Below are 27,382 nucleotides of genomic sequence, written 5' to 3' on the forward strand. Positions count from 1 at the left end.
ACTTTTACATTATAGAATTCCTATATATATTGCAAAGACATGATAAATGGTCAACATGGCAATATTGTTCAGTGGTCAAACAGTCCCAAATTGGTACATATTGGCCTTCCAGGTAATAGAAGAATAAGAAAGAGAACTTAGATAGACTTTTACGCAATGCTCATTTAACCAATACTTTTCTGTTGGGAAATGTTTCACCCTGAATATAATGTAAGCGATCATTTTCATTGCAGAACTCTGTGTTCTAGTTCGATGAGGGATACAATAGTTAAATTTTGAAAACAAGCTATTGCAATTACACCAGTGTTCATATTTTTTCTGAACTACTATTTTCTTCTACATACTTTATTTTAACAGTTGCTTTCACATACTTCCAGTTTGCAAATTCGGTATCACTAATGTACGATAGTACACACACAAACAAATAAAAAAATGCTTGGTTGTACTTGAATTTTGTGTTGTTGTCACATTGCTATTCCATTTCTGAAGAAGTGCATTTTCAACCATCCACAACTTAGTTCTGTACTTTTTGTCAGAAAATGTCCACCCGGGATTTTTCTTTATATCTACATAATAATACCTATCCTCTTATTGCTGGTGCTCTGTAGTGGGATTCAAATTTGGAGTAATACATCTTGCCCAGTTTTGCCATGTAGCGCAGATGGGCTAGATCCTCGGCCACATCGCCCTCATCGTCTGCGCCTACATCACCTACTACACCCCGTCCTCCTCTCCTACTGCTACCGCTGGCCGGAACCGGTCCACGGCAAACGGAACTACACTTGTACATGGACGCCGTCCGCTCCTGTCTTGGTAACAAATAATCCTCAAATTAACTTCTACTGGCATATATGGATGGACATTGGCAGCATGCATACCTGTTGTTAGGCAGAATAAATGGGTCTCACAGTGTTGATCATGTCCATGCAGGGCCTAGAGATGTAGCTATGTGTGGCATTGCACAGTACAAGATTCTCTATGCATCACAGTTGCCACAGGCATCATGTAAGCACAAGCAGTTTAACTATTTAAGCCTCTTTGGCTTCTGAAGATCTGTAAATATTTGTTCAGAAAAGTCATGGTACTGAAATAATTTCCTTCCCTTGAGAGTGCACGTCCGTGGTGCCCAGCAACTGCCGCCATTAAAAGGGCCACGACGCAAACTGCAGCCAGGATGGGACGATCTGCCTGGTGCTGTGCGGCCTCGCCAAGGTCATCCTCTCGCAGTTGCTGGGCCTGGAGATCTGTTACCTTCGTCTCCATAATCGCCGCCGTCATGTCCTTCACCTACTCCTTCATCGCCCTCTTCCGGGGTGCCGCGACCTGCGCGTAAGGAGAGGCCAGTGGAGGCGTGCGTTGGTCGGCGGCCAAACGAAGGAGCGGCAGGCGGTGACCTATGCGTAAGGAGAGGCCGGCCAGCAGAGGCGGGTGCGGAGGCCAACACGGATCGGTGGAGACGACGGGCCCCCGTCTGACCCTCCACCACTGCCGCCTCTCGCCTTGCCTCTTTTCGTCGTCGGCTCGTCCCCACCGGCGCGTAGAGGCAGGCGGCATGGGTCGCGGGGTAGTTGTTTTGAGCGAGCACGAGCAACGCAGCTCACAAATTAAGGGGGTCTGATTGCGATCAGTTTCCTATTCTCATGCCTGATTGCGGACGTGGGACGAGCGGACGGCAGAGTTTTCGTCCGCCAGCAGAAATTGCTAAGCGCATAGTTGGCTAACGATAGGGTAATTTTAACGGCTAGATGAAATTAAGTGATTTTGATCGTGAGGCTGTAATTGGTCGGGGATGTTGTATGTAGGTCTGGTTGGGTGCGTTTAGCGATGAATATGTTTGCTTGTTTAATAGTAGTAGAGATAGAGAAAAAAAGAGAGCACAAAATGCCGTCCCTGCGCGTGCGTGGCCACTGCCCACTTGCACTTTGCTTCCGTTGCGGGGAGGATGCACGTGCACACGCTAGCGCCACGGTACGGCAGAGCAAGTGATCCTCACGTATCGCCTTCTTTGTTACTACTCGTCTATGCTTAACTTGCCCACAATTTTTTAACTCGAACCAACCGTCATCTAATCCAAACGTACGCACGCACCCCGGTTGGTAACCGCCACAGTAAACTTCACCGCAATGGGAGAATATCGTATGAGTATCAATATTCAATGAAAACTTCATGAAAACAGTATTTTAAAGTCTTGAAAAAAAATCTAAAATAAATATGAGATGTTAAGAGGATGATATTTTTTCGAAAAAAAAGAGGATGATATTTTATTGCCATGCAAAATTTCAATTTGAAACACAATACCAGATTGAGTTATGAAAATGACAAATTCAGCCCTAAATAATGACATTACTGTTCGACACAATTCAGCGCTGATTTTGTCTTTTTCATGTCTCACATCTCGTAATGTGTTTCAACTTAAAATTTTGCGTGGCAATAAAACATCATCCTTTTAACATCCCGTATTTTTAGATTTTTCGAAACTTCAAAACATCCTTTTCTCGTTTCCGTGTGATTAGGGCTCAACTAACTCTTGTCAGCGTTGTCGTCAGTTCACCTTGTCTGCAAGGCCATGGAGGCGGGGTGAATCCCGGTCCTGAGAGATCTTGCTCCATTTTTAATTGGAGTTCAATTCGAATAGAATTTATGTCTTACTCATGGAAGCGAGACGACATCGGTGTCGGCGTTCTGGGAACGGGGGTACCCAGACCTATCTGCCTGCGGCCCACGGCGTGGCCCCTTCGACGGCCTGGTACGACCCCGCGGCGGGACCTACACGACAAGACCCTGATACGTCTCCAACGTATCTATAATTTTTGATTGTTCCATGCTATTATATTATCTGTTTTGGATGTTTAATGGGCTTTATCATACACTTTTGTATTATTTTTGGGACTACCCTATTAACTAGAGGCCCAACCCAGATTGCTGTTTTTTGCCTATTTCAGTGTTCCGTAGAAAAGGAATATCAAACGGAGTCCAAACGGAATGAACCTTCGGGAACGTGATTTTCGAAACAAACGTGATCCAGAGGACTTGGAGTGGACGTCAAGGTATCAACGAGGAGACCACGAGGCAGGGAGGCGCGCCTGCCCCCCTGGGCGCGCCCCCCACCCTCGTGGGTCCCTCGTAGCTCCATCGACCTACTTCTTCCTCCTATATATACCTACGTGCCCCGAAAACATCCGGGAGCACCACGAAACCATATTTCCACCGCCGCAACCTTCTGTACCCGTGAGATCCCATCTTGGGGCCTTTTTCGGCGCTCCGCCGGAGGGGGCATTGATCACGAAGGGCTTCTACATCAACACCATAGCCTCTCTGATGATGTGTGAGTAGTTTACCTCAGACCTTCGGGTCCATAGTTATTAGCTAGATGGCTTCTTCTCTCTCTTTCGATCTCAATACAAAGTTCTCCTCGATTCTCTTGGAGATCTATTCGATGTAATCTTCTTTTGCGGTGTGTTTGTCGAGATCCGATGAATTGTGGGTTTATGATCAAGATTATCTATGAACAATATTTGAATCTTCTCTGAATTCTTTTATGTATGATTGGTTATCTTTGCAAGTCTCTTCGAATTATCAGTTTGGTTTGGCCTACTAGATTGATCTTTCTTGCAATGGGAGAAGTGCTTAGCTTTGGGTTCAATCTTGCGTTGCTCGATCCCAGTGATAGTAGGGGAAACGACACGTATTGTATTGTTGCCATCGAGATAAAAAGATAGGGTTTATATCATATTGTTTGAGTTTACCCCTTTACATCATGTCATCTTGCCTAATGCCTTACTCTATTGTTATGAACTTAATACTCTAGATGCATGCCAGATAAGGATGGCAATTTTACCCATGGACATAGATATCCATGGATATCCGACCCGAATGGATAGGGTTTGGATATGCTTTTGTGTCCATGGGCGGCGCCCAAACCCGAACCGATTGCTCATGGGTCGGGCATGGATATAGTCTTGTAACCGTGGGTATATCCAAACCCGACCCGATAGTATGACTTAATGGGCAAAAATCTACTATCCCTACCCCACAGTCACATGTCCCACTACAATTTTACACTTTGTTATCTAAAACACGCAAAAGAAATTACATAATCCCCTTCGTAACTTTTATTAGTTAACACTCAATCCCCTCTGTAACATACTCCAACGCCCCTTCCCTTATTTTAATATCCTTGTTAAATGACTCGTCATCTCATCTGTTAAAAAATATTAAATGATCTTAGGTTTTTAGTGGATGTTGATTTACCATAAGTTGATGTTTACCATCAGTGAAGCCTAGCCTACCACAAGGTGAAGAATGGAAGAGCTTATGTTAAGATTGTGTTATGTCTTATTTATACGTCTCGAGAGGACCCAATGGATATCCAGTGGGTATGGATATCCATCGGATTTGGACATGGACACAATTTCTCACCCGTGGATCTTTTCATGGGCGGACAAAGACTGTATTTCATGGATATGGATATGGATTTGGTATTGTTCAACCCGGTCCAAACCCGACCCATTGCCATCCTAGCGTTCGATGTGTGGAGTAATAGTAGTAGATGCAGGCAGGAGTCGGTCTACTTGTCACGGACGTGATGCCTATATACATGATCATGCCTAGATATTCTCATAACTATGCTCAATTCTATCAATTGCTCGACAGTAATTTGTTCACCCATCGTAATACTTATGCTATTTTGAGAGAAGCCACTAGTGAAACCTATGGCCCCCGGGCTATTTTCCATCATATTAATCTTCCGTCAACTAGCTATTTTCGTCGCCGTTTACTTTGTTTTCTTTACTTTTAGTCTTTATAATAAAAATATCAAAAATATTATCTTATCATCTCTATCAGATCTCACTTTTGCAAGTGGCCGTGAAGGGCTTGACAACCCCTTTATCGCGTTGGTTGCAAGGTTCTTATTTGTTTGTGTAGGTATGAGGGACTTGAGCGTGGCCTCCTACTGGATTGATACATTGGTTCTCAAAAACTAAGGGAAATACTTACGCTACTTTACTGCATCACCCTTTCCTCTTCAAGGAAAAACCAACGCTGTGCTCAAGAGGTAGCAAGAAGGATTTCTGGCGCCGTTGCCGGGGAGTCTACGCACAAGTCAAGACATACCAAGTGCCCATCACAACTCTTATCCCTCGCATTACATTATTTGCCATTTGCCTCTCGTTTTCCTCTCCCCCACTTTACCTTTGCTGTTTTATTCGCCCTTCTTCCCGTATGTCTTTTTGTCTGTGTTTTCACGTGCCTTCTATTTGCTTGCATCTTTGCTTGCCAAAAATCTATTGATATGGATCCACTTAAAGTGTTCTATTGGGATCATCTTCGATCCTTATGTGCTCGTGCTGAAACCACGAGGGTGGAGGGCGCGCCCCCCTGCCTCGTGCCTCCCTCGTTTCTTTCCTGACGTGCACTCCAAGTCTCCTGTATTGCTTTCTTTCCAAAAATAACTTTTCCGAAGGTTTCATTCCGTTTGGACTCCGTTTCATATTCCTTTTCCGCGAAACACTGAAACAAGGGAAAAAACAGAAACTGGCACTGGGCTCTGGGTCAATAGGTTAGTCACAAAAGTAATATAAAAGTGCATAGTAAAATCCAATAAACATCCAAGATGGATAATATAATAGCATGAATACTTCACCAATTATAGATACGTTGGAGACGTATCACAGGCGAGGACCACCTTTCGTCAGGATTAGATGTACTTCTTGTCCCCTTTCGAATTGGCCGTTGTGGAATCCCTTCCTGCCTAAGTTTTGAGGGAAGAGGACCGAGGTCACTATAAATATAGGCTAGCCACCACCGTAGTGAGGGGATAAGATCTTTTCGATACACACCACCACAGCCCTCGCGAGGCTGTTCATCCACTGTACTTGTTCTTTCTCAGCCCCTCGTGAGGCCAATCCACCACAAAGCAGGAGTAGGGTTTTACACCGCAAGGTGGCCCGAACCTAGATAAACCATCGTGTTCATTCTCTTCCCCGCTCGTGCGTGTACCCGACGAGGCTAGGTTGTAGGGCGACAAGCTTGAGATTGGAGAGGTTGAGATATTCGCACACGCCCTATAGTTCGAACTGTGGAGCCCGAAATCCGACAATCGGTTCCCTGAAAATGGAATAAGGCTCTTCTCGCCTTGTCCCCGTCCGATGGTGCGTCTAGCGTCATTGGTACATGTGTGGAGGTGTGTCTTCGGCGGATGTGGCCGGATTCAGTCCGTAGTATTTTTTTGATTGAAATGTTGGATTCCGTCTTCATTCGTGTGTTTACACATTGGATCCTTCCTATCTAAACTTATCTTCATCAACAAGAGTTGTTGTTGTTTTGGTGCGCCGGTACTGTGGGAGGGGTGGCGCCACCGCAGCGGTGGCGCAATAAATATGAGATGTTAAGGGGATAATATTTTTTTCGCAAAAAAAAGAGGATAATATTTTATTGCCATGCAAAATTTCAAGTTGAAACACATTACGAGATTGAGTTATGCAAATGACAAATTCAGCCCTAAATAATGACATTACTGTTCGGCACTATTCAACGCTGATTTTGTCTTTTTCACGTCTCACATCTCGTAATGTGTTTCAACTTAAAATTTTGCGTGACAATAAAACATCATCCTCTTAACATCCCTTATTTTTTAGATTTTTTTTGAAACCTCAAAACATCCTTTTTCTTGTTTCCGTATGATTAGGGCTCAACTGACTCTTGTCAGCGTTGTCGTCAGTTCACCTTGTCTGCAAGCAGCGGCGAGTCTACTAGGAGGGCTTAAACAGGCTTGAGCCTACCCTCCAAATAACAATATATTTTTTACTACTAGTACTTTCATTCCAGCCCAATAATACATCTACTATCGAGTAGCAAACACACAATGCCACACACGCACAGCGAACATGCACCACACATGAATGCCCAGCCTCTACCTACTGTAATCGCTAGTTCATGTACTGTTAACTAATTTAGTGTCCACTGCAAATTATTTGCAGAAAAGAAGTGTACAAAAATGAGTATGCACTTACTCCTCGCACTGAACCTGAACCCAGATACCCTTCCCTGAGCTATTGTGATTGTAATCCCTCCTCCAACTTATATGGACAACAAGATGGTGAGATAATGATTATTTTGCAAGATAAAATCAAATTTTGGTTCAAAATTTCATATATATATTTTTCAAAAATCTTAGAAAAATCTAGTTAATACTACATGTTTTTAGTAATTTGGGAAATTCTGAGCTTCTTTTGACAACAAGGTTAGGCCATCATTTTCTTTTTCAAAAGAGAGCTTAGTTTTTTCATTTGTTGACTTTAGCCTACCCTTCATTTTCTTCCTAGATTCGCCACTGTCTGCAAGGCCATGGGGGCGGGGTGAATCCCGGTCCTGAGAGATCTTGCTCCATTTTTAATTGGAGTTCAATTCGAATAGAATTTATGTCTTACTCATGGGGGCGAGACGACAGCGGTTCCCTGAAAATGGAATAAGGCTCTTCTCACCTTGTCCCCGTCCGACGGTGCGTCTAGCGTCATTGGTACATGTGTGGAGGTGTGTCTTCGGCGGATGTGGCCGGATTCGGTCCGTAGTGGTTTTTTGATTGAAATGTTGGATTCCGTCTTCATTCGTGTGTTTACACATTGGATCCTTCATATCTAAGCTTCTCTTCATCAACAAGGGTTGGTGCGCCAGTACTATGGGACCTTAACATGACGACTTTCTAGCTATCGACTACAACAAGGTTTGTCTAACTTTGGTGAGGAAGGGGCGATAACGGCGACGCGCCTCTGGCTCGCTCCGGTGCTTGTAGTTATCGCTAGATGGCCTTCAGACTTGGATGTAATTATTTGTTGCTTCCACTATTCTCTGTGCTGCCATGACAGATGATGATTAGATCGAAAGTCCCCCCCTCCCCCAAAAAAGTATAGCGGCCATCGCCCCACCCACCCTGCTCGTGGTGCCATAGAAGATAGATAAACAAAACAGATAGGGCGGAATAGGCATGGTGGAGCGTAGGATGGTCGGAATAGGGCGTGGCGGTGGCAGGGTGAATATTCAGATCGGACGGCTGGGGCTCTCGGGTAGCTATTTTACGTTGGTCGGCTGTTAGCGATGAACCAAAATTTACATCACTTTTAGCAACTTTTTAGTCGGGACCAAAAAAAATATTGGTCACCATATAGATTGAGAGTTGTTCGAGCTGCTCTTTGCCCCCCTCCAAGACAAAAAAAAGTTTTTTGTCACGACAACATTTTTTCGTTTGCTGTTGGAGATGCTCTTACAGTCGATAAAAAGCTAGATACACATATTTTCAAAACAACATGAAACATGAAGATCCGGTAGCGGGGAGGAGCTCGGCGGGGATAGCGATGAAACTGGATTACGTGGAAGTTCGGGGGCGGCGATGCGGTGCTCGGGAGCGGGCGGCTGGGTGAATCCGACAGTTTGAAGTGCGGTGCGATGACCGAAATTATACGAGATCTGGTAGTGACGCGAGCTCGGCGATGGTGACCCCTTGAGTGGAGGGGTGGCGGTGGTCGTAATCGAAATTGGTCGGCGCAGTGGCGATGAATACGAGGCAATGGTTGGGCTTGGCAACATTACGTTTGGGTTCTTACTTCAGGTAATAAGGACCCAAAATACACCAATCCTTTGTATCTTTTTGGTGTGGACCCCCCAAAAAACGTCAATTTTGGTATGTTGTAGGGTGAAAACAATAAAAAATTCCGTTTTATTTACTTTTGGGTACTTTTTTTGTCCGTCACTGGAAATGTGTGATCTCACAACTTTTATTTAGTAACCAGAGCTCTCAACTGAGGAGAGAGAAAATTGTTCCTCTTCCCTAAGAAAGGTGACTCTTAGGCGACAAGGGCTTCCTGTGTCTGTCGCCGTGCCGGCCTACCTCACCGCTTGTGGCCTTAGGGCCATGGAGACGCGGTGGACCCTAACCCTTACTAGCGGGAGGGCTTCTGCTCCGTTTATAGGTGTTTTTTAGATTGATTAGGGTTTGTGTTCTGCTCAGGCAGGTGAGGCGGTGACTGCTCCGTGAAGATGGAACAAGGTTCTCCCCGCCTAGCCTCCTCCCCGCCGATGCGTCTAACGTCGTCGAAGTGCGTGTGGTGATGTGTGTGTGTGTGTCTCCGACGGATGTCGTGGGATTCGGTTAGTGTTGGTCTTCGGTGGATCTTCGTGGATCCGGTCTTTGTTTGTCTGTGCTTGTGTGTCTACATGTTGGATCCTTTCGATCTACGCTTTCATCGGCCATGATTGCTATTATGGTGCGCCGGTCATGTGAGGCATTAACACGGCGATTCCCCTACTGTTTAATACAGCAAGGTTTTTCGGGGGCGATGATAATGGCGTGCCTTCGGCTCGCTTTAGTGGCTGTAGTCGTCGCTACATGATGGATCGGTACGTATTTCCATGTATCTTCTATTAGATGATAATTCAAGAAAAAAATCTGAAAGAAAAACTCGAGCAGAGAGAAGGAATGCAAGTCACCAGAGTATTATTTTTACTGCCCCAAGTAAAAAACCAAAGGAATCACTCGAGCTAACCTTCATCTTTTTATATTTTTTATGAGAAAAAGCGAACCGTCCCCTAATGCAAACGTACGCCCGCACGCGGGTTAGTAGTAACCGCCGGAGTAAACTTCAAGTCCAGCGGCCGGCCGGTCCCACCACGCCCCTCCCTCCTCGTGATGCCGCCATAGATAAAACGGCCAGGCCCACCGCCCCCTTCCTCTCGTTTTCTCCGTTTCCTCCTCTCCTCCCCTTTCCCCTCTCGGCCCTGCCCTCGCCTCCCTACCCTACCAAACCCAGTCCACCACCCCCCTCCTCTCCCCTCCAACCCCTCTCCTTTCCAAATTCCGACCCGATTCCATCCAAAATTACTTCCAACTCAAGGAGGATTTGAATTCCACTGCAGCAGCGCCACCGCAATTATTATCTTCTCCGTCGGGAAGGAAGGAAGAAGGGGAACCCCGTTTCGAACTCGAGGGTCGGCCTGCCTATTTGGGTGCCTTTTGTCTCTCACTGTTGGGTGCGCTGCGCCTCCCTCCTCAATTCTCGTGCGGCGAGGCAAGTTTTCCCCCTCCTCCTCTCACCCCGAAATGGAACTCCTCCCTTCCTCTCCTCCTTCCTTTTTACCCTTTCTTATCTTGTCTCTCACTGTTCTTCACCCTCTTCTCGAGTGAAATTCGGCCGATTCGCGTCGCCGAATTTCGATCTGTTGCGTCCGGAGGTTCGATTGATGGTTCAACTGACTCGGATTTGTGGCGTGCGTGCAGGGATCTGCCCGTCTATGGTCGCCGGCGGGAGGGCGGTCCTGCGGCGGGCGAAGATGGGCGGCGACGACGACGACGAGTACGTTGTGGACGAGGAGGACGAGGTAGAGGATGATGTTGAGTACGCGGCCGCTGCGTGCTCCGACGAGGACGCCGGGGAGGAGGAGGCCGACCCGGAGCCGGACCCCGAGGACGAATCTGACGCCGACTTCGACGGGGACGCGGAGGAGGAGGACGACGACGAGGATTTCGAGATCGACAAGCCGCGGCACCGGCCCAGGCGCCCTCCCAGGCCTCCCCCCAGGCCTCGCGGGCGGGGCAGGAAGAAGGCCAAGTCGGACGACGACGACGACGCGGATTCCGAGGAGGAGGACGACGAAGACTTCGAGATCGACGCGCCGCGGCCCAGGCGCCCGGCCAGGGCTCGCGGCCGGGGCCGGAAGCGGAGGCGGAAGCAGGAGTCGGAGGAGGAGGAATCCGATGCGGATTTCGAGGAGGAGTTGGAGGAGATCGAGACGCCGCGGCCCAGGGCTCGCCGCCGGGCCAGGAAGGCCAAGCCGCGCGACGACGACGACGATTCTGATGCGGATTTCGACGAGGAGGAGGAGGACGAGGATTTCGAGATCGAGACGCCGCGGCCGAGGCGCGCGCCCACGGCTCGCTCCCGGGGCAGGACGACGGTGCAGGAAGAGGAGTCTGACGCGGAGTTCGATGGGGAGGACGAGGGCTTCGAGATCGAGACGCCGAGGCCGAGGCGTGCACCCACGGCTCGCTCCCGGGGTAGGTCGAGGAAGCAGGAACAAGAGTCTGACGAGGAGTTCGACGGAGAGGAGGATGGATTGGGCAACGAGGAGGTGGAGGTCGAGGCGCCATGGCCGAAACGCCCAGCCACGGTTCGGTTCCGGCGCAGAAGGGAGGAGCAAGAGATCGAGCCTGATGCAGATTTCAATGGGGAGGAGGAAGAAGTGGAGAATGAGGAGTTGGAGGTCGAGACCCCACAACCAGCCATGGACCCTTCCTGGGGTAGGAGTGGGGAGCAAGAGGATGAGTCTGATGCCGATTTCGACGGGCAGGAGGAGGAACTGGAGAATGACAAGTTGGAGATCCAGATGCCACTGTCAGCCAACTTTCGCTCCGGTGGCAGGAATGTGAAGGAGGAGGATGAGCTTGATGCAGATTTCAATGTAGCTGAGGAGGAAGTTGAGGATCAGGAAGAGGATGAAGAGCTGGAGATCGAGACGCCAGAGTCAGTCAAGTATCGCTCCGGTGGCAGGAATGTGAAGGAGGAGGATGAGCTTGATGCAGATTTCAATGTGGCTGAGGAGGAAGTTGAGGATCAGGAAGAGGATGACGAGCTGGAGATCGAGACGCCAGAGTCAGTCAAGTATCGCTCTGGTGGTAGGAATGTGAAGGAGGAGGATGAGCTTGATGCAGATTTCAATGTGGCTGATGAGGAAGTTGAGGATCAGGAAGAGGATGAAGAGCTGGAGATCGAGACGCCAGAGTCAGTCAAGTATCGCTCCGATGGCAGGAATCTGAAGCAGGAGGACGAGTTTGTTGATGCAGATTTCAATGGGGTGGAGGAGGAAGTTGAGGATCAGGAAGAGGATGAGGAGTTGGAGACCGAGATGCTACAGCCGAGGAACCTGCCCGAGGCCCGTGGCAAGGGCAGGAAGGTGAAGCCAACGGGCTCTAGCCGGCAGAGGCACGAGGATGATGATGATTACGAGGAAGAGATCGAGGATGAGGATGAAGACTTTGATCCGGAGGTGGACGAAGATGAGGAGGATGAGGAGGAAGATGTTGAAGAAGAAGATGATGATTTGGGGGATTATGCCCCAACTCGTGCCACAAAGGTTAGACCTAGGAACCACTTGGCCAAGCGGAAGCCAGCAGCTGGGCGCCAACACCGTAAGAGGAAGAGTGGTTCCAGGGTTTCCAAGGGAAAGACAAGGAATGGCACGTCAGCACGTCGGCGTAGGAGCAAGCGGCGGGTGGCTGACGACTATGAAGACGATGAGGAGGAAGAGGATGATGATGATTTTGTTGTCAAGGACGACGTGGAGGAAGAGGTCAATTACCGGCCAAGGAAGAAGGCCAAGGTTGGGAGGAAGACAAGGGAAGGCACTGCAGAGCCAGTTGCTGTGGGAGAAGCATGGCCATCAGTCGAATCTGACACATCAGAATTTGAGTTTGTGACATCTGACGAGGATCATGCTGAGAAGGAAACACCAGTAGCTGAGCCTGCGAGGATCAAGAGAAAGAAGGGTAGGAGGAAGAGGGGTTCTGAATCAGACTCGTCTTCAGACTCTGATTATGTCATATCAGAGGAGGAACTTAAGGATTTGGGGGTGCCTAGGCCCCAAGAGACCATGCCACAGCTGCCTTCGCCCCCAGCACGAAGGACCATTGCTCCTAGGAGGGTAGACGAGAAGGGAAAAGAGCCAGAGGAGGCTTTGAAACAGATATGTGGTATCTGCCTCTCAGAGGAGCAGAGAGCTACAATACAGGGTGTGCTTAATTGCTGCTCACACTACTTCTGCTTCGCGTGCATCCTGGAGTGGTCAAAGGTGGAGTCGAGGTGTCCACTGTGTAAACGGCGTTTCAACACAATTACCAAGTCATCAGTGGCAGATCTAGGATTGGGGTTGAGGAATGCTCCCGTTAGGGTAGAAAAGCGCGATCAGGTAATGGTTTACTCTCCTGGTCACTATAAAATTACATATCCACAGGGTATAAAACCATTCTGCATTGCTTGCCCACTTAATATTTGGATTGGTTAGTCATTGAGATGAAATGCATTTATGTTCGAACTACCACTAAAATATATGAGAATCCTGTCCCCGTAGGAATAGAACATACATTTTGCTGTTACTTATTATAATAAGTGTGCTGTGTTGTTTCTAGTGACCATCCAAAATGTCGGTTAGTGGATTAAAAGTTTTAAGCAGAGATGACACGGAAATTTACCAATTTAGGGATGACATATCCATTACATCCACTTTGCCATTCGAACTCAGGGTTTGATGATGTAAATTCATATTTCTGTAAGTAAGAGCTTTTCTTGTTGTATTCGCAACCTTGATATTGATGTAAATCTGTAGATGTTGAGAACTTGTGCAACCTTTTGAATTTTGGATTACGTTTCGCATGACAACATATATAAAACCTCTTAATTACTATGCTAACTGAAACTTGTGCACTGGTTAACCTAAAAGTAATGTTAACAATAAACTTCGTGACAGTTTGCATGGTCGTCTCATTTGTTCTGTTTCTTCCTTGAACAGGTATACCAGCCCACTGAAGATGAAATGAGGCGTTGGTTAGACCCATACGAAAATGTTGTATGTATAGAGTGCAATCAAGGTGGTGATGACAATCTCATGTTGCTATGTGATATATGTGATTCCTCTGCACATACTTTCTGTGTTGGTCTGGGAAGAGAAGTACCCGAAGGGAACTGGTACTGTGGTGGGTGTAGATCCAGTGTGGAAGGGCCTTCTCATGCACAAACACAGGATAGGGTGGTTCACCGTGGAGATAGTAACATGAACACCGCCGATAGCAGTTCTGGTTCGTTGGGCAGATCTACACCAAGTGGAGTGTTCCAGAGACCACCACCAATAAACGTTCAGCCTTCTTTGCAAGGATTTGATCTGAATCTCTCTCCAATAGAAACCCCTGAGGAAGATAAGCGAGCCGAGTCACATCTCTCAGCTGAACCTGTATCAACTCCTACTGGGAGGCATGCAACTCTTGATAGGAGGCGTGCCTTGAACCGACGCATTCGTATTCTTCTATTTAGACCTAGGACTGCAACTAATGCTTGGCAGAATAGCATTCAGCATGACAGAAGCGCACCAGGAACAGAACAAAATCAACGGATCACCTGCACCTCTACAGATGTGAGCCCATCATGTTCCAGGGCTGATTTTATGCAGAGCCAGCAGAGTAGCTCACATTTTGTACAGTCTGCAAGTAATCTTAATCAATGCACTGATGAGGGTGGAAGCAATTTCCGAGAAGTAGCAAATGCCAAGGACCAGCTGATTCCTATTGTCAAGAAGAGCATCAAGCACATTTGTGCCCGGTCTCCATTGGGTACGTATAGCGGTCTGAGCAAACTGTTGTTTTAATGTATCGATTTGGGAGCACCCACGTTTAACATTTGAGTGTAATAGTTTGATTTTAGCCTTAACATATTAGATTACCCAGTGATTGAGTACGGTATGCTCTGAAATTATATGACTCAGCCTTGTATTTTCATATTTAAAATGGTTGGTTAGAGAAATTTATTTCAGTTTATGCTAGGACATCATCCCATTGTAGCAGCTGTGGTCCCAAAATAATTAAGTAGCCATCTATACTGAAAATGTGTCTCTGGTTTGTGGCTATTAGTAGCCTAAATAATTATTGCTTGTCCTTTTTTATTCTGCTATGCTGTTGGCCATTGTACACTGAACTAAATGCAAAAGACAGCTGTATTAGACTCTGCAATCTTGCTATTTAACTGGGATTAACCTCTCATTCTTTATGTTTCAGATCAATCTTCTTTCACGAATGTAGCACGGCGAGCGACACACACTATCTTAGCGTTGTCTGGGATTGCACACAACAAGGATAGGGTTGTTTCTACACCTTTTCCTTTTCCTAGCCATTGTTGCCACGCCTGTGATGGCCGAGAGCCAGCGTTTCTCATGAGAACCATCTGCTCGTCATGCTTCAACTCATTCGTTGGTGATGTCGTCAGTCACATCGCTAATATGTTTTCTTGAAGTAGGTGGTCTTTTTAAGCTGGCATTTCTCTCTCTGCTGTCGTCATTCTTTGAATTTATAGACACTTGGAAAGATTATACGGATACGAAGGTGTTAATGAATGTTGGATAGCTTGAAATATAGATCATTTCTGAATGATGCATTCTCTTTTGGAACTAACTTCTTAATTGAGTTGTCATTAGCCATCCTGACAAGTTTCAAGTCTTCCAGCAAGCTGCTACAGTCTTCAATGATGATGCCCTCCAATCATCTTTTTTATTGCGAACTGTGTAACTTGCTTTTCCTTTCTCTCAGTATGTTGATTTCTGGAATTATGCTTTATCTCCAACAGAAGTGGAGCATCTTATATATCATGCGAGAAAAATATGAAGGAAAACTGAACATTTAATATTTTGAGCATGCCATTATGAACATTAGAAATTGAGAATGGGATATAGGACCAAAGTTTGTATATACAAGCATATAACCACATGTGCGAGTCTGCTAGATCGGATGTACTGTTAAGAAAATCTCTGCATATCATTCCATTAGTGTTTGTTATACTTTGGAAGAAATAACCTTTCTTGGTAGGAATAGCTTGTGTCCTTTTCACTTGGTGTTCTCAGTTCGGTATCTTTCTTGTCTGCACTTGGTGAAGGCCCCTCTCATAACTGAAGCCTGGCGGTATTCGATTTATCAGATTTCGAGCTAGCTGCCCTTTTCCCTTTTCTTGCTCTCATATTCCTCTTCTGAGTCTTCCTCTTGAGGTCCTATATTCTTCTTCTAGGGTCCTATATATCTAAATTCAACAATTCCTGAACCCTTTCGTGCAGATTAACCTATTGTTGATATCAGCTGCTTAACTCCCGAGCTCATGCAATTATTTAAGGGTTTATCTTCTCTCTCTTTTTGCGGGATTTTATTAGTTCATTTTAACTTGGAAGGAATGATTAGATTCCAACAACCTCTTTGTGCAAGACTTGTAAAAAAAAAAAACCCTGTCAAGTCTTACATTATGTATGCACTCCAGTTTTACTTTTAATATGTTCGTGTATGCCAGTTCTTATTAGGTGTGTCATGTGTGTTATTTGCTCTCCCTGGGGCCTATGAGCTGACAAATTTGCAGTTGGCATGTGCCTTCTATTTTTTTGGGGGTGGAACAAAACTGTGATTACACAAGGTTTTTGGATTCTTCCCACAAGACCTGCATCCTAAATTTACTGCCATTAAAAATTTACTGGTATACAGCAGCAGTGCTCATTCATTCATTGCCTGCCAAAATGGACAGTTTTTTCATGTCACCCACCCTTCCGCGTGTGTCGGTGTGCAACTGAAAAATCATCAGAAGGAAGTTCTATCTTGTGATTGGGTTGGGATATTCATGCATTTTATTCAGCGCCCCTATCGTCACAAGTGTGTGTGTGTTCTTGGTGGTTTGAGGTTCTTTCAGTTGCTTTTTTTTTCCTTTTTTGCGGAGATTTCGGTTGTTTACTAGCAACATCTTGCCCAGTTGCAATCAGAGGGGGTTTGCATCTTAAAGGGATTGCAACTGGCATCCCAAGCCCGTCTGCATCAGGAAGGGATAAAGCAGCAAATCCTGGCACAAAAGAAGAGAATAAACATCTCCCTCTATTCTCTTTTTATTAGACAATAAAGCAACACCCTAACGCTTAGCAGTTCTCTTACGAAGCAAGGCATGCATGTGTTCCTTTCCATAGCCGCCAAGCTGAAGGAACGGATATGCATTTCGCAAGCAGCCTTTGTTGTCGTCCTCAGCGGGGAAAGATGCCTCCGGTCTCCGGGGCTTTCGGCTCCACCACGCACCGCATCGTGGTGAGGTTCCAGTCACGGAGCATGAGCACACGCCATGCCTTGCACCCAGCCTCGTCTCCGTTCCGTTCGTGTCCGTCGACGAGGACAAGTTGAACATCGATCTGTTAACAAATTAATTACTGTACTACTACTCCAGTAAAATATTCATTCCGTTCCTAAATATTTGTTTTTTTTTAAGATTTCAAATGAATCGTCACATACGGATGTATATACACATGTTTTAGAATGTAGATTCACTCATTTTGTATCGTATATAGTCATTTGTTGAAATTTTCTAGACAGATATTTAGAAACGGAGGGGGAGGGAGAGAGTATTATAAAATTGTTGGAACGGACATATGGCTTGTCTCGACGCGACGAAAGGGACACTCGTGCCGAGGACCTTGAGAGGATGGCATGTGACGCAGAAAGGTATACAATGCGACTATCTGGACACACAGCTGAGTGAGCCCTGCTTCCAAGGCATCAGATTCCCGATCGGACGGTCGTCGAGGCGACGCCAAGCGCCATATGAGCCGAGGTCCCGAGCATAGGATGCCGCTTGCCTGCCGCTGGCCGCCAACTCGGTCGCTGCGGCCTCTTGATATCACGCACAGCAACGGCCTTCTCTCTGGCCTTCATTGTCGCGCCCCTGCCTGCCCTCCAGGCTCCCACCTCCCTCTCCTCTCCCCTCTCCCCTCGCGGAGGAGCAAAGTGAGGGATGGCGCCGACGTACCGGCCTTACGCGGCGGAGTACGGGGCGGTGGAGCGGAAGGTGCCGGGGGCGCGGTGGGTGGCGTCGGCGGCGGCGGCGTCGTCGGTGGCGTGGTTCGTGGGGGACCAGGCGGAGATGAAGCGGCGGGGGAGGGTGGCCAGCTACAAGGCCTACGCCGTGGAGGGCAAGGTGAAGGCGTCCCTCCGCCGGGGCCTCCGCTGGATCAAGGCCAAGTGCTCCCACATCGTCCACCGCTAGCCCGCCCGCCCGCCGTCTTCTTCTTCCTCCTCCTTGGTATTGGCCCTGCTCTGTCTCCCATGGATTCGGACCGCGCTCCACCACCACCGTGTCCTTGCGTGCTGCTCTTTCTCTGCCTTGTAAAACCTGGTCTGTTCTCATGGGTGCTGGCTCGCCGGATCCTGCAGGTGGCTCATCAGGCGGGCGGCCGACCGATGGTGGCGAGAACGGATGCGCGAGGGATGCAGCCGAGGGACGGACTCATCGAACGTTCCTTGCGAGTAGATTAGTCACTAGTGTAAGATCATCATGCATGCATGGGTCCTTTTTTCTTCTTTTCTTTTTCTAGTTGTTCTGTTGTCGAGAGAGAGGGGGAGAATGTTTGTTTCCGGGGCTGCAAGCAACGTTGGCCATCAATCAAGCATCACACGCGGTTCCTTTCTTTCTGCTTCAGTTTCAGATGATCTGCTCGTGAGATTCCTTTCTGCTTCACTTCAGTTTGCTTCCGCAAAACATACCTGGTTTTGTTGTGTCCGCTTGATACTCTCAGGCTCAAAAGTGCTTGCAAAACAAATTATCCCCTGCAAGGGAAATGAGTTGGCGCACGAATGAAAATGAATCCAACAGCACACGCTCCAGAATCACGGTGAAACCCTGTGGCACGTGGCGCTGGCCGCCCTGCCACGTCGTCTCCGCTGGTCCCAGTCAACGCGCCGTCCACACGGGCCTGGCTATCAGCCCATTGCCGTCAGAGGCTCAGAACCATTTTTGGCGTCCCTGCGGACGAGACGGGGAAAAAAATCTGAGCCACATCCCCTCACAATTTCTTATTAATTAATAACCAGTATTAATTGCTTGATAATTTACAGTGTTTTCAGATCTGATAGAAAATAGTACAAAAAATACATTGGAGAAGTGGGGTATCGATCCCCATACCTCTCGCATGCTAAGCGAGCGCTCTACCATCTGAGCTACATCCCCTAACTATAATGTAATCTTGTCTTCAGCTTATGTGCAGAATCAAGAACGTTGTTGATTTTTATTTATTTCCCGAATAAACGTTGTTGAGTTCCCCACTATTCCATGGTCGACGATAAGGCAAAATGGTACTCCCTCCGTAAACTAATATAAGAGCGTTTAGATCATTAATTTAGTGATCTAAACGCTTTTATATTAGTTTATGAAGGGAGTACTTCATAATCCTATGATTGGTTTTAGAAATCGTTTGTATTCCTTAGAAAAACAACCGAGTTTTACAATTTATCACCAAGTTAAAGAATTAAAATATACACAAATGACAAAGCTCCGTCACATAAAAACTAGATGTCACATCAAAGTCCTTCAGACGACACATGCCAGGACTAATCAAGCAGGGTGATCCTCTGTCACTGATGTTGTTCATATTCGTCATGGAGTGCCTCGTTGCGCTCATGTCTGTTGCCGTCGATGCGTGTATGTTCAGCTTCATGGGTTAGTGTCAAACACGCGCTCTTAGCCCTCAACAAAGCTATTTCCAGCTCCGCGGAGACAAGATGGAAGAGTTGGCCAATAGGTACTCTCAATCGGCTGATCATGTTATTTCTTGCACTTAAAGTAAACGATGACGATTCTATTTGTTTTTCAAGAGTTTAATGAATCCTCCAAGAACATGTTATGCAATCCAAAATGGAGCGCCCAGATTGCAACCAATGTGAACACAATGGACGGTAGTCAAAGATCCCACACGTCCCGCTGTCCCATTTCTAACATTCAATGCACCGGGCGATGGGGTGTGAGACTAGCCACAGTAGGGAGTAACATGGACTAGTAACATGCATACGTTACTTTCACTAGTTATTCTGGAAAGTTTTTCTCAGACGTTGTGAAACCAAATAGAGAAGAACAGTTAACAAGTATTCTTCCATCATGTCAGCAAGTATTTTTGAGAGATTTTTCTGAACCTGTGGATTGTCTCTTGGTGTTGTGCATCTGTTTTTTCCCTTGCTTATCTCTGGGCACTTGTCCTTTTGACATGCCTCTCTGTTCTTTGCTCTTCTCTCTCCCTCTCTCCCATGGCGTCTGCTCTTTCTTCTTCTCTCTCCCCTCTCCCATGGCGCCTCCCAGATGAGTTCTGTGTGTTAGATGAGATCTGTGAATTGGTTAGAGTAGTAGAGTTCGGGCCCTTGTGTGGGATGCAAGTTGAAAGGAGGATCCTAGGAATCGCAATCACCAGCTGTTTTCTGATTTTAATTTTTTTTCTTTGTCAGGTGATTTATGGTTCAGGAAAAGGTAAGGAGTGTGGGCGACCGATCCAATGGGTTTTTTATTTTGGTTAGTTATATTAGAACCGGGTCAGATTTTCAGCCCGACCCAGTTTTTTGGGCATACAAACATACAATTGGCGTAGGTTTTTGGACACACAGCTGTCAACATTTGATTTGTCTGGAAATTTGAATGTTTTCTAATTGTAAATCAGTCAAATGCTAAATAGATAGTCCGTTCTTTTAAATCAACAAACCTGCATCACGCGCGGTTGTGCCCAAACACAAAATACATCAGCAAACTTCACACGTGCTTCGCCCTGCCTCTGCCTTCTTCCTCCCAACGAACCACCGTCCGCTGCGCCGACGCCATCCCGCCATCCCCACCCACGACGACCCCTTCCCGTGGATCCGCGCATGGAGCAATGCCAGCGTCGGGCAAGGCAGATGCGTTGGTGCGGGAACGGAACCCCGAGCTAGAGAGGCCACACAGCTGCGTGCCGAGGCAGGAGGCCGATGAGCGGATGTGTAGACAGCTCAAGGGGACAAGTGCTAGAGTTGATGCTTTCGCGATTAGGATAAGGGTATAGGGCAAAAAAATACTCATGATACATAAATAGGGAAATCTCAAATTTATTGTGTAGATCGGGACGGGTATGTGATTGTGCCTGGGTGAAGCCTTCACCCGTACCCAAACCTGACGGGTGCCATCGGCTAAGAACAGAACAAATCACTTCAACCCTCCTTTGGTTTGTAGGATTGTATGAATTCTATAGCATAGAATTTTCGAAGGAAACATTTCTTTCGAGCCATTTGGTTTGTACGAACGGATTCTTGTGCCTATGTAGTAAGAACCAATCCTTCACATTTCAAAATGAAAAAAGCATTAGCCCAAACTCAATTAAAAAATTCCTATGATATGCATTGGACGACATTTTTTTTCTTTTCTTGTTCATATCTCTTTCGCGTGATGCACATATATCTGACTTCAATACACAGGAAATATGAATAAAATGCATTTCGCACGATGTGCATATATCTGACTTTAATACACAGGAAATGCTTCTGGCGGTTCAGTTAAAACCATACATCGATGTATCAATGGCATATTATCGTTTTTTCCTTCTTAATCCAAGCACCCAATACGCAAGGACTAAAGTGTGATTATGTTACATCAACTTCACACTATTCTTTTCTTTTAGTTATAAGGTGTATCAGAATGACATGCAATCACAGATGAAGCATAGAGATTTGTTGTTCAAGACTTCAAATGTCTTACATGTTTGATCAAGTTTGCAATGGTTTCAAAGTATTCATGCCCAATATAGGGCATCTGATGGAGCAAAAGCGTTTCAGGTGCTGAAAAATATTCTTTTTTGTGATGTAAATCTACTTTTTGTGCGCCCAAGATCCATCACCTGTTCTGATGACTGAAGGCACCCAGGCACAATTACCATCACCAACACAGTAGGTACATAAATTTGCACGCACAGAATATGTAAAACTAGGTTCCGTGAAACTCTGCATAAGCATCTCTGAAACATCCAACAGAACAAACACGATATGATATTTAAGGTATCTCAGACGCGGCACACAGATATTGCACAGAAAACAGTTATGAACTTCAGATGCTCCAAAATCAGGCTAACCCTTCATAATACCAGAAAGCTAAAGCTTCATGTCAGACCTTCACTTCTTGGCCTTGGCCTTCTTTGGTGCCCTGTAAACGATGCAAATTTGAGAAGGTAAGATAAAACGGAACGAAACACATTAACTATGTGGAGAAAGATTTTGGATGGAGATGCTTACGCTGCTGCCGGAGCTGGAGCTGGAGCTGCAGCCGCTGGTGCTGGTGCATGATCTCTGGGGCCCTGTTTGCCAAATAGTACAAGTCAACCAAATTGGTCTAACAACAAAAACCTTGCTGGATAGCAGTAGCAAGTAACAAAATTTAATCAAGTACAAACAGCTTGCTACATTCAACACGAACATCCAGCTCTGAACGGTCTGTTATCTAAGATCAACAGACAAATTTAACCAAGTATAGCAAGCCCCACATTGGTAGTAAAAGATGATAATAAGATTTCTAATTTCTCAGGTAACATGTGTAAACATCAAGTATTTCAGAATTCAATATAGTGCATAGACAGGCTAGGTGAAAACATCATCTTACCTGAGCCAATCTCTCCTCCCTCCTGGCATGCTTCCTCTCCCTGCTTGCCTTGCTCTTGGCGCGCTTGGCCTCAAACTGATCAGAGAGGGTCTTCTCTCTTGCCTTCTCAGCCTTGGACTTGTGGATACTCTCCATGAGGACCCTCTTGTTCTTGAACATGTTACCCTTGACCTTCAGGTACATGTCATGGTACATGTGCTTGTCGATCTTCTTGGCCTCACGGTACTTGCGCAGAAGGCGCCTCAGGACGCGCATCCTCCGCATCCACAGGATCTTGGTGGGGAGCCTAGCCTCCCTGGTACCCCTACGCTTACCTGTGCAGAGAGCCAAATCACAGGTTACAACACAAATATCTACGAAGATGAATACTATCATGCAAATTAAAGTTGCGGCTACTAACCATATCCAGAGTGACGGCCCTTCTGCTTGGCCTCATGTGCCCTCCTTGCACGAGACCTGGAGTGGATCTTCTGAGGCTTCCTGATGATGAAACCATCCTTTACCAGCTTCCGGATGTTCTGCCCTGCAAGTATTAATCAAACAATAAATCACAGTTATGCTCAATTATGAATCAATAGACACAGCATAATGAAGAATGAAGAGCTCCAATGGATTGAAACAACAGTACAGGTACAAAGTACACACAAATAAGAGTTCAAACAAACACAAGAACGGCCTATTATAAACAAACAACATTTAAGTGCATGTGAACTACATATTTATTAATACAAACCGAGGAACAGCATAAGGAGCTAGGTCCACGAGATTAACATTCACAGACTGAAGCAACAACTGAACCTTAACAGATAAGACTGCTGGTACATGAATTACAAAGGTAAAGTAACACCTAAAGCAGCTACTCTGTCAGTGGAAAAACATTTACATGGGAGTTAATCATGGTTTAGGCTAACAGAGCAACCTGTTCAGTATAATCCAACTATGGTGAATTGTGTTAGTGCACATGAAGATAAATGAACACTGAAACCAGCTTCATCTAATGTTCCTTTACCTTCACATGCAATAACTTCTACCCCCTCTGTACCGTAATAGTTGTCGCTGGAGTAGCTGAAGCTCAGCTTCAGCTACTCGATTAGCTTCAACAGTAGAATAACTTGATTAGTTACCATGGTTAGGCTAATGGAGAACATGTTCCTTATGACTCAACTTGTACTATGGATAGGTTAGCAGGATTTCTTAACTAGGTTCAAACTCTTGTTCTACATGTTTTGCAGTTTACCAATATGGATACATACTATCAATTCAGCGGTTCCCGCATACAAATCAGTAAATTTAACACTAAATACACTGCAAGATGCATAAACTACGCAACATAAGTTGAGAGCATGCGTGGAGACTCAATCTAAACAAAGCATCTACATGAATCGCCGATTCATCTGCTATCTGAAACACCATCAAAGTGGCACATCACAGTCCCATAGCTATCACGGTAGCTCAGCACAAAATCAAACCCATAGAGTGGTCAGCTATATCATGTTCCGTCTAGATACTCAGCTACCCGAAGAAGACTCATCCCGGCAACACATCCGATCTACGAGCACGCGCAGCACAAGCAAGCATCGCTCCACCCGCCTCGAACGACCTAAACCTCGCGGATCACCACCTCGGCGACAGATCTACGAAACACGCGAGATAATCGAGACGCGCGGCGAGGGAGAGCGGTCCGATAGGGGTGGAGAGAGGGGGAGGCTCTTACGGGAGTTGGCCATGGAGATCTCGTTGACCTCATTGGGGTCGAGCCAGACCTTGCCCTTGCCACACTTGAGGACGCTCGAGGCCAGGCGCTTCTGCAGCTTCAGCGACACCATCTTCGCCGCCGCTCTCCTCCTCCTCCTCCCTTACCTGCCGTCTGGTTGTGGCGCTAGGGTTTGGGAAATGCGGCGCTGGCGGCGCCTTATAGCTCTGGGGGGGTTAGGGTTTCCCTGGCTCGATAGTTGGGCCGGGCCTTTGTTGTATGGCTCGCTTCGCTCTGCCTCTTGGGCCTACGGCCGGTTATAGTTGGTTGGCCCGTTCAGTCGGAGAGGATAGATGTCAGCGGTGTCCGGCTTTTCTTTGCTATGAAACCACGTGTCTCTAGAGAAACTTGTGAGGACAACAAGCTACGTAGAAGTTTTCCTAAAAAAAAAACTACGTAGAAGTTTCAAAAAAAGGGTGGAAGTTGTAAAAAAAAAGTGGCTACGTGGAGACCATGTCAAAAAAAAAAAAAACTACGTGGAGACTACTGAAATGCAAACATTTTAGCTCATGGAAGAAGTAGACATCTCGATCAATGGTCAAACTTCTCAACCAAGCAAGCTTGGCATGCAAGCGTCCTTTGGCAAGCAAACTTCTATCCTAGCCAAAAAGCACCGTGAAGGCCAAGTTTTGAGAAGTCAAATAAACTAATTGACCAAGAAGAAGAAGTCTAACCAGCTTGTGAAGCAAGTTTTCTTATGGACTGAAAAATGGGTGGCTATATATATGGTCTTCCTTGGGGAGAGGTATGAGGTAGAGAGATTTTGAGTACTATGTGTGCGTAGTTCTAGGTCAACAATTTAACTAGTTAATACGTATTATATGTGATAAAAATATGTGTTTAGAAACTACATCCACATATGAGTCCCATGACATTCCCGCAAAAAAATCCCATGACATACTTTTGATGACATATAACAAATAGTATTTAGTTAGTAAAATCGACGATCTAAAACTATGCGCGCACCCTATACACCTAGACGGATGAAGTAGCTCATTCCATCTTCTATAAAAGTCCACGAATGATTCATATATAAAGGACCCATGGGTTTCTCTCCCTACATCTTGTTTTTATTTTTCTGGTTATTATGGTTGTGCAATGAGTTTTAATTGATTGGATTGTGTAATTGGTAAATGTGACCGGACGACCCTGGTGTCACCTCTGAAAGGGCATTCCCCTCCTTAAGTGATTTTGGTGTTTATGACAACACAGTTTGCGGACTAATCGTGTGTTTGAACTACACAAGCATATTCAGTAGTGGCACAAGACGGTTAGGTACCCCTCTCGAAGGAAAAGATTGAAGACGGAGATTTCGACGCTTTTGTTTCCATGGTCGTAGGAATATGTACTATTAAGAGGGGGTCCGCGTTGGAAGGTGTGGGTGAAATCAAACACGTACCCACAACATATATTGCACTCACATTACCTTCCCATCAGTTTTGAGGAGAGTCTTAGATTCTACCATGATGTTGTCTTTGTACACCCGTTGTGCTTTGTGGTAGTATCGCTCCTCTTGCGGGAGTAGTACTCTGCTCGCACCCAAGGCATTAGTACCATGCACTAAAGCGGCAGTACCACTCCCATGTTGGAGCAGCACTACCACTCCAAGTATCGGACCTACTACCGTGAAGAGGTGATTCCTCCTTGTTTTGGCAACGATTGTTAGGCAGTAACACCACGGTAGTGCCGGCTATTTTTCAATATACAACAGTGCCGGTGTCCAGAGAGGTAGTACTGCTCTGTCCATTATGCTACAACTCGGCTAGTGGGCCGATAATACCGCACCCTGGTACGGAAGTATCGTTCCCTTTGTAGGAGCAGCACTACAGAGCATAGAGCCAGTCCAACTACCGCAGGGGGCAGTTTCCACTGTCTAAACACTGGCACCAAGGCGGCATTGCTACAACAATACCGGCTATTTTCATATAGTCGATACTACCACGAATTGGAGCAATAGTGCCTCTCAGGATTTCACATTGCAACTTGAAGGGACCTTTGGTGGAGCTATGCAATTGGTACTACCACTCAGTTCAAAACTTGACATAACGGTTGGATTAGGGGGAGCTATATAATGTCGTGGTAATCTCACGGCAGATTCCATGAGTAGGCTAAAAGTGGAGGGCTGCGTATGGACGCCGGTGGGCTTCGGAAGCGGGGTTAGTACGCGCAAGTGTGAGACACGAGACGTACCCAGGTTCGGGGTTCTCCGGAGAGATAATACCCCTACTCCTGCCGGATGTGGTTGATCTGAACTAGTACAGAGTTGCTCCTTGAGCTGTATTCGGCTAGAGGTGGAAGAGAGACTAGCTGGCCATCTCCTTCCTCTACGTGAGTGGGTGTGTGGGTAGAATGCTTAACCCTTTGCATGGAGGAGCCCGGGGGGTCTTATAGGCTGGCCCCCCGGGTTACAACGGTAATATTACATGGGCACGGGACCCTGCCGTCAGTGTCTTGATCCCGACGCTGGGACCCGCCGGGTCGTCGGGCCCGCCGGCTCCTCCGGGCGTGGGTCTCACCGACCGGTCGGACGTGTTGGTTGGTCGTCTGGTCGCCTCCCGCTCCTTTCAGCGGAGTGGGGGTGTTGTAGCCACGCGCGTCCCGGATGATAGGGGCGTAGGTGCACTGTAGCCTCGCTCATCTCGGACGGCGTGGTCGTAGGGGCACTATACCCACGCTCCTCCGCGCGGTGGGGACATGGGCGTACTGTTGCCATGCTGGCTTGGTCGTGGGAGCGGCGTCTTGTCTGGAGGCCGGCATGGGCTTCCCGGCTTGGCCGGGTTGCCATGCCGGACCGGCTTGTGTAGGGAAGCCAGCTCGTGGTCTTGCCGAGTTGAGGGACTCGGCCAGTCCCGAAGTTTTGAAAACGGAACCGGGATCGCTTGCCTACCTGGGGGTCGTCCCCCCGACAGTAGTCCCCGAAGCTGGAAAGGTTCGACGGATCCGAGACGACGGGCCTTTGCACCTTCCCCCTGGCAGGCTTGGTTGTTGAAATGTGGTACCGTCGGGTTCATCAACACCCACTGAGTGCCGGCTTCGGGAAGCCGGAAAACAGCATCTCTGCACGAGCGGGAAAACGAAACATTGGCGCGATCTTGGGCTGAAGCGGGGTGGCGGGCGGCCCGTGGCCCACCGCTGCGCCACGTAGCGAATAGGAGCCGGAGAGGCTCTGCCAGCCCACACGCGCGACGGGGCATGACTTGACGCCGGGCCCCGCCACGTCGCGGCCTCGGCCCATGCGAGGGGATTTATTGCGGCCGCCGCAGATGATTGCGCTTCCCCACGTTCGGTTGTGGGTATAAATTGGAGGGCAGGGAGCGGTGGAAAAGCTCACACACGCTCCCCCTGCTTCTTCCCTGTCTTGTTTCTTCTTCCTCTTGCCTTCTCCACCGGAGCACGCCCGCGCCGCAGTGTTGCGCCCGGGGTAGTTGGC

The 27,382-nt window shown here is 47.1% G+C and overlaps 3 protein-coding genes and 1 non-coding gene across 5 annotated transcripts; 2 read left to right on the forward strand and 2 right to left on the reverse strand.

Moving 5' to 3' along the window:
• Positions 1-9,764: 9,764 nt before the first annotated feature.
• Positions 9,765-15,178, forward strand: LOC123051452 (probable serine/threonine-protein kinase kinX). Of its 2 annotated transcripts, XM_044474316.1 has the most exons (4): positions 9,765-10,061; positions 10,271-12,954; positions 13,555-14,368; positions 14,810-15,178. In XM_044474316.1, exons 2-4 carry the CDS (start codon positions 10,285-10,287, stop codon positions 15,040-15,042), a joined length of 3,717 nt encoding a protein of 1,238 aa, XP_044330251.1. In that variant the 5' UTR covers positions 9,765-10,061; positions 10,271-10,284; the 3' UTR covers positions 15,043-15,178. The 2 variants fall into 2 exon arrangements, with proteins under 2 accessions (XP_044330251.1, XP_044330250.1); XM_044474315.1 differs by lacking the exon at positions 9,765-10,061 and having other exon boundaries at positions 10,084-12,954.
• A 2,218-nt stretch (positions 15,179-17,396) lies between these two features.
• On the forward strand, positions 17,397-18,228 carry LOC123048632 (uncharacterized). Its single transcript, XM_044471690.1, has 2 exons — positions 17,397-17,843; positions 17,975-18,228. Exon 1 carries the CDS (start codon positions 17,556-17,558, stop codon positions 17,805-17,807), a length of 252 nt encoding a protein of 83 aa, XP_044327625.1. The 5' UTR covers positions 17,397-17,555; the 3' UTR covers positions 17,808-17,843; positions 17,975-18,228.
• Positions 18,229-18,694: 466 nt separating this feature from the next.
• Positions 18,695-18,767, reverse strand: TRNAA-AGC (transfer RNA alanine (anticodon AGC)). The gene has a single exon. It is a non-coding gene; the product is annotated as a tRNA-Ala (tRNA).
• Positions 18,768-21,523: 2,756 nt separating this feature from the next.
• Positions 21,524-24,171, reverse strand: LOC123051453 (60S ribosomal protein L19-1). The gene is made up of 5 exons (XM_044474317.1): positions 23,914-24,171; positions 22,600-22,722; positions 22,200-22,513; positions 21,836-21,897; positions 21,524-21,746 (listed from the first exon to the last, which is right to left on the reverse strand). The coding sequence occupies exons 1-5, from the start codon at positions 24,023-24,025 to the stop codon at positions 21,716-21,718; spliced, it is 642 nt and encodes a 213-aa protein (XP_044330252.1). The 5' UTR covers positions 24,026-24,171; the 3' UTR covers positions 21,524-21,715.
• Between the last annotated feature and the right edge of the window lie 3,211 nt (positions 24,172-27,382).

This window comes from Triticum aestivum, chromosome 2D, assembly GCF_018294505.1.
Source record: "Triticum aestivum cultivar Chinese Spring chromosome 2D, IWGSC CS RefSeq v2.1, whole genome shotgun sequence".
Classification (NCBI taxonomy): domain Eukaryota; kingdom Viridiplantae; phylum Streptophyta; class Magnoliopsida; order Poales; family Poaceae; genus Triticum; species Triticum aestivum.

Excerpts from the sequence above, each read along its gene's own strand:
- LOC123051453 (XM_044474317.1), bottom strand. The coding sequence starts at position 24,025 with ATGGTGTCGCTGAAGCTGCAGAAGCGCCTGGCCTCGAGCGTCCTCAAG. Across the intron at positions 22,723-23,913 it reads GATCTCCATGGCCAACTCCC|GGCAGAACATCCGGAAGCTG; the intron begins GTAAGAGCCTCC and ends TAATACTTGCAG. Across the intron at positions 21,898-22,199 it reads GGGAGGAGAGATTGGCTCAG|GGCCCCAGAGATCATGCACC; the intron begins GTAAGATGATGT and ends TTTGGCAAACAG.
- LOC123051452 (XM_044474315.1), top strand. The coding sequence starts at position 10,234 with ATGGTTCAACTGACTCGGATTTGTGGCGTGCGTGCAGGGATCTGCCCG. Across the intron at positions 12,955-13,554 it reads GGGTAGAAAAGCGCGATCAG|GTATACCAGCCCACTGAAGA; the intron begins GTAATGGTTTAC and ends TTCCTTGAACAG. Across the intron at positions 14,369-14,809 it reads TTGTGCCCGGTCTCCATTGG|ATCAATCTTCTTTCACGAAT; the intron begins GTACGTATAGCG and ends TTTATGTTTCAG.
- LOC123048632 (XM_044471690.1), top strand. The coding sequence starts at position 17,556 with ATGGCGCCGACGTACCGGCCTTACGCGGCGGAGTACGGGGCGGTGGAG.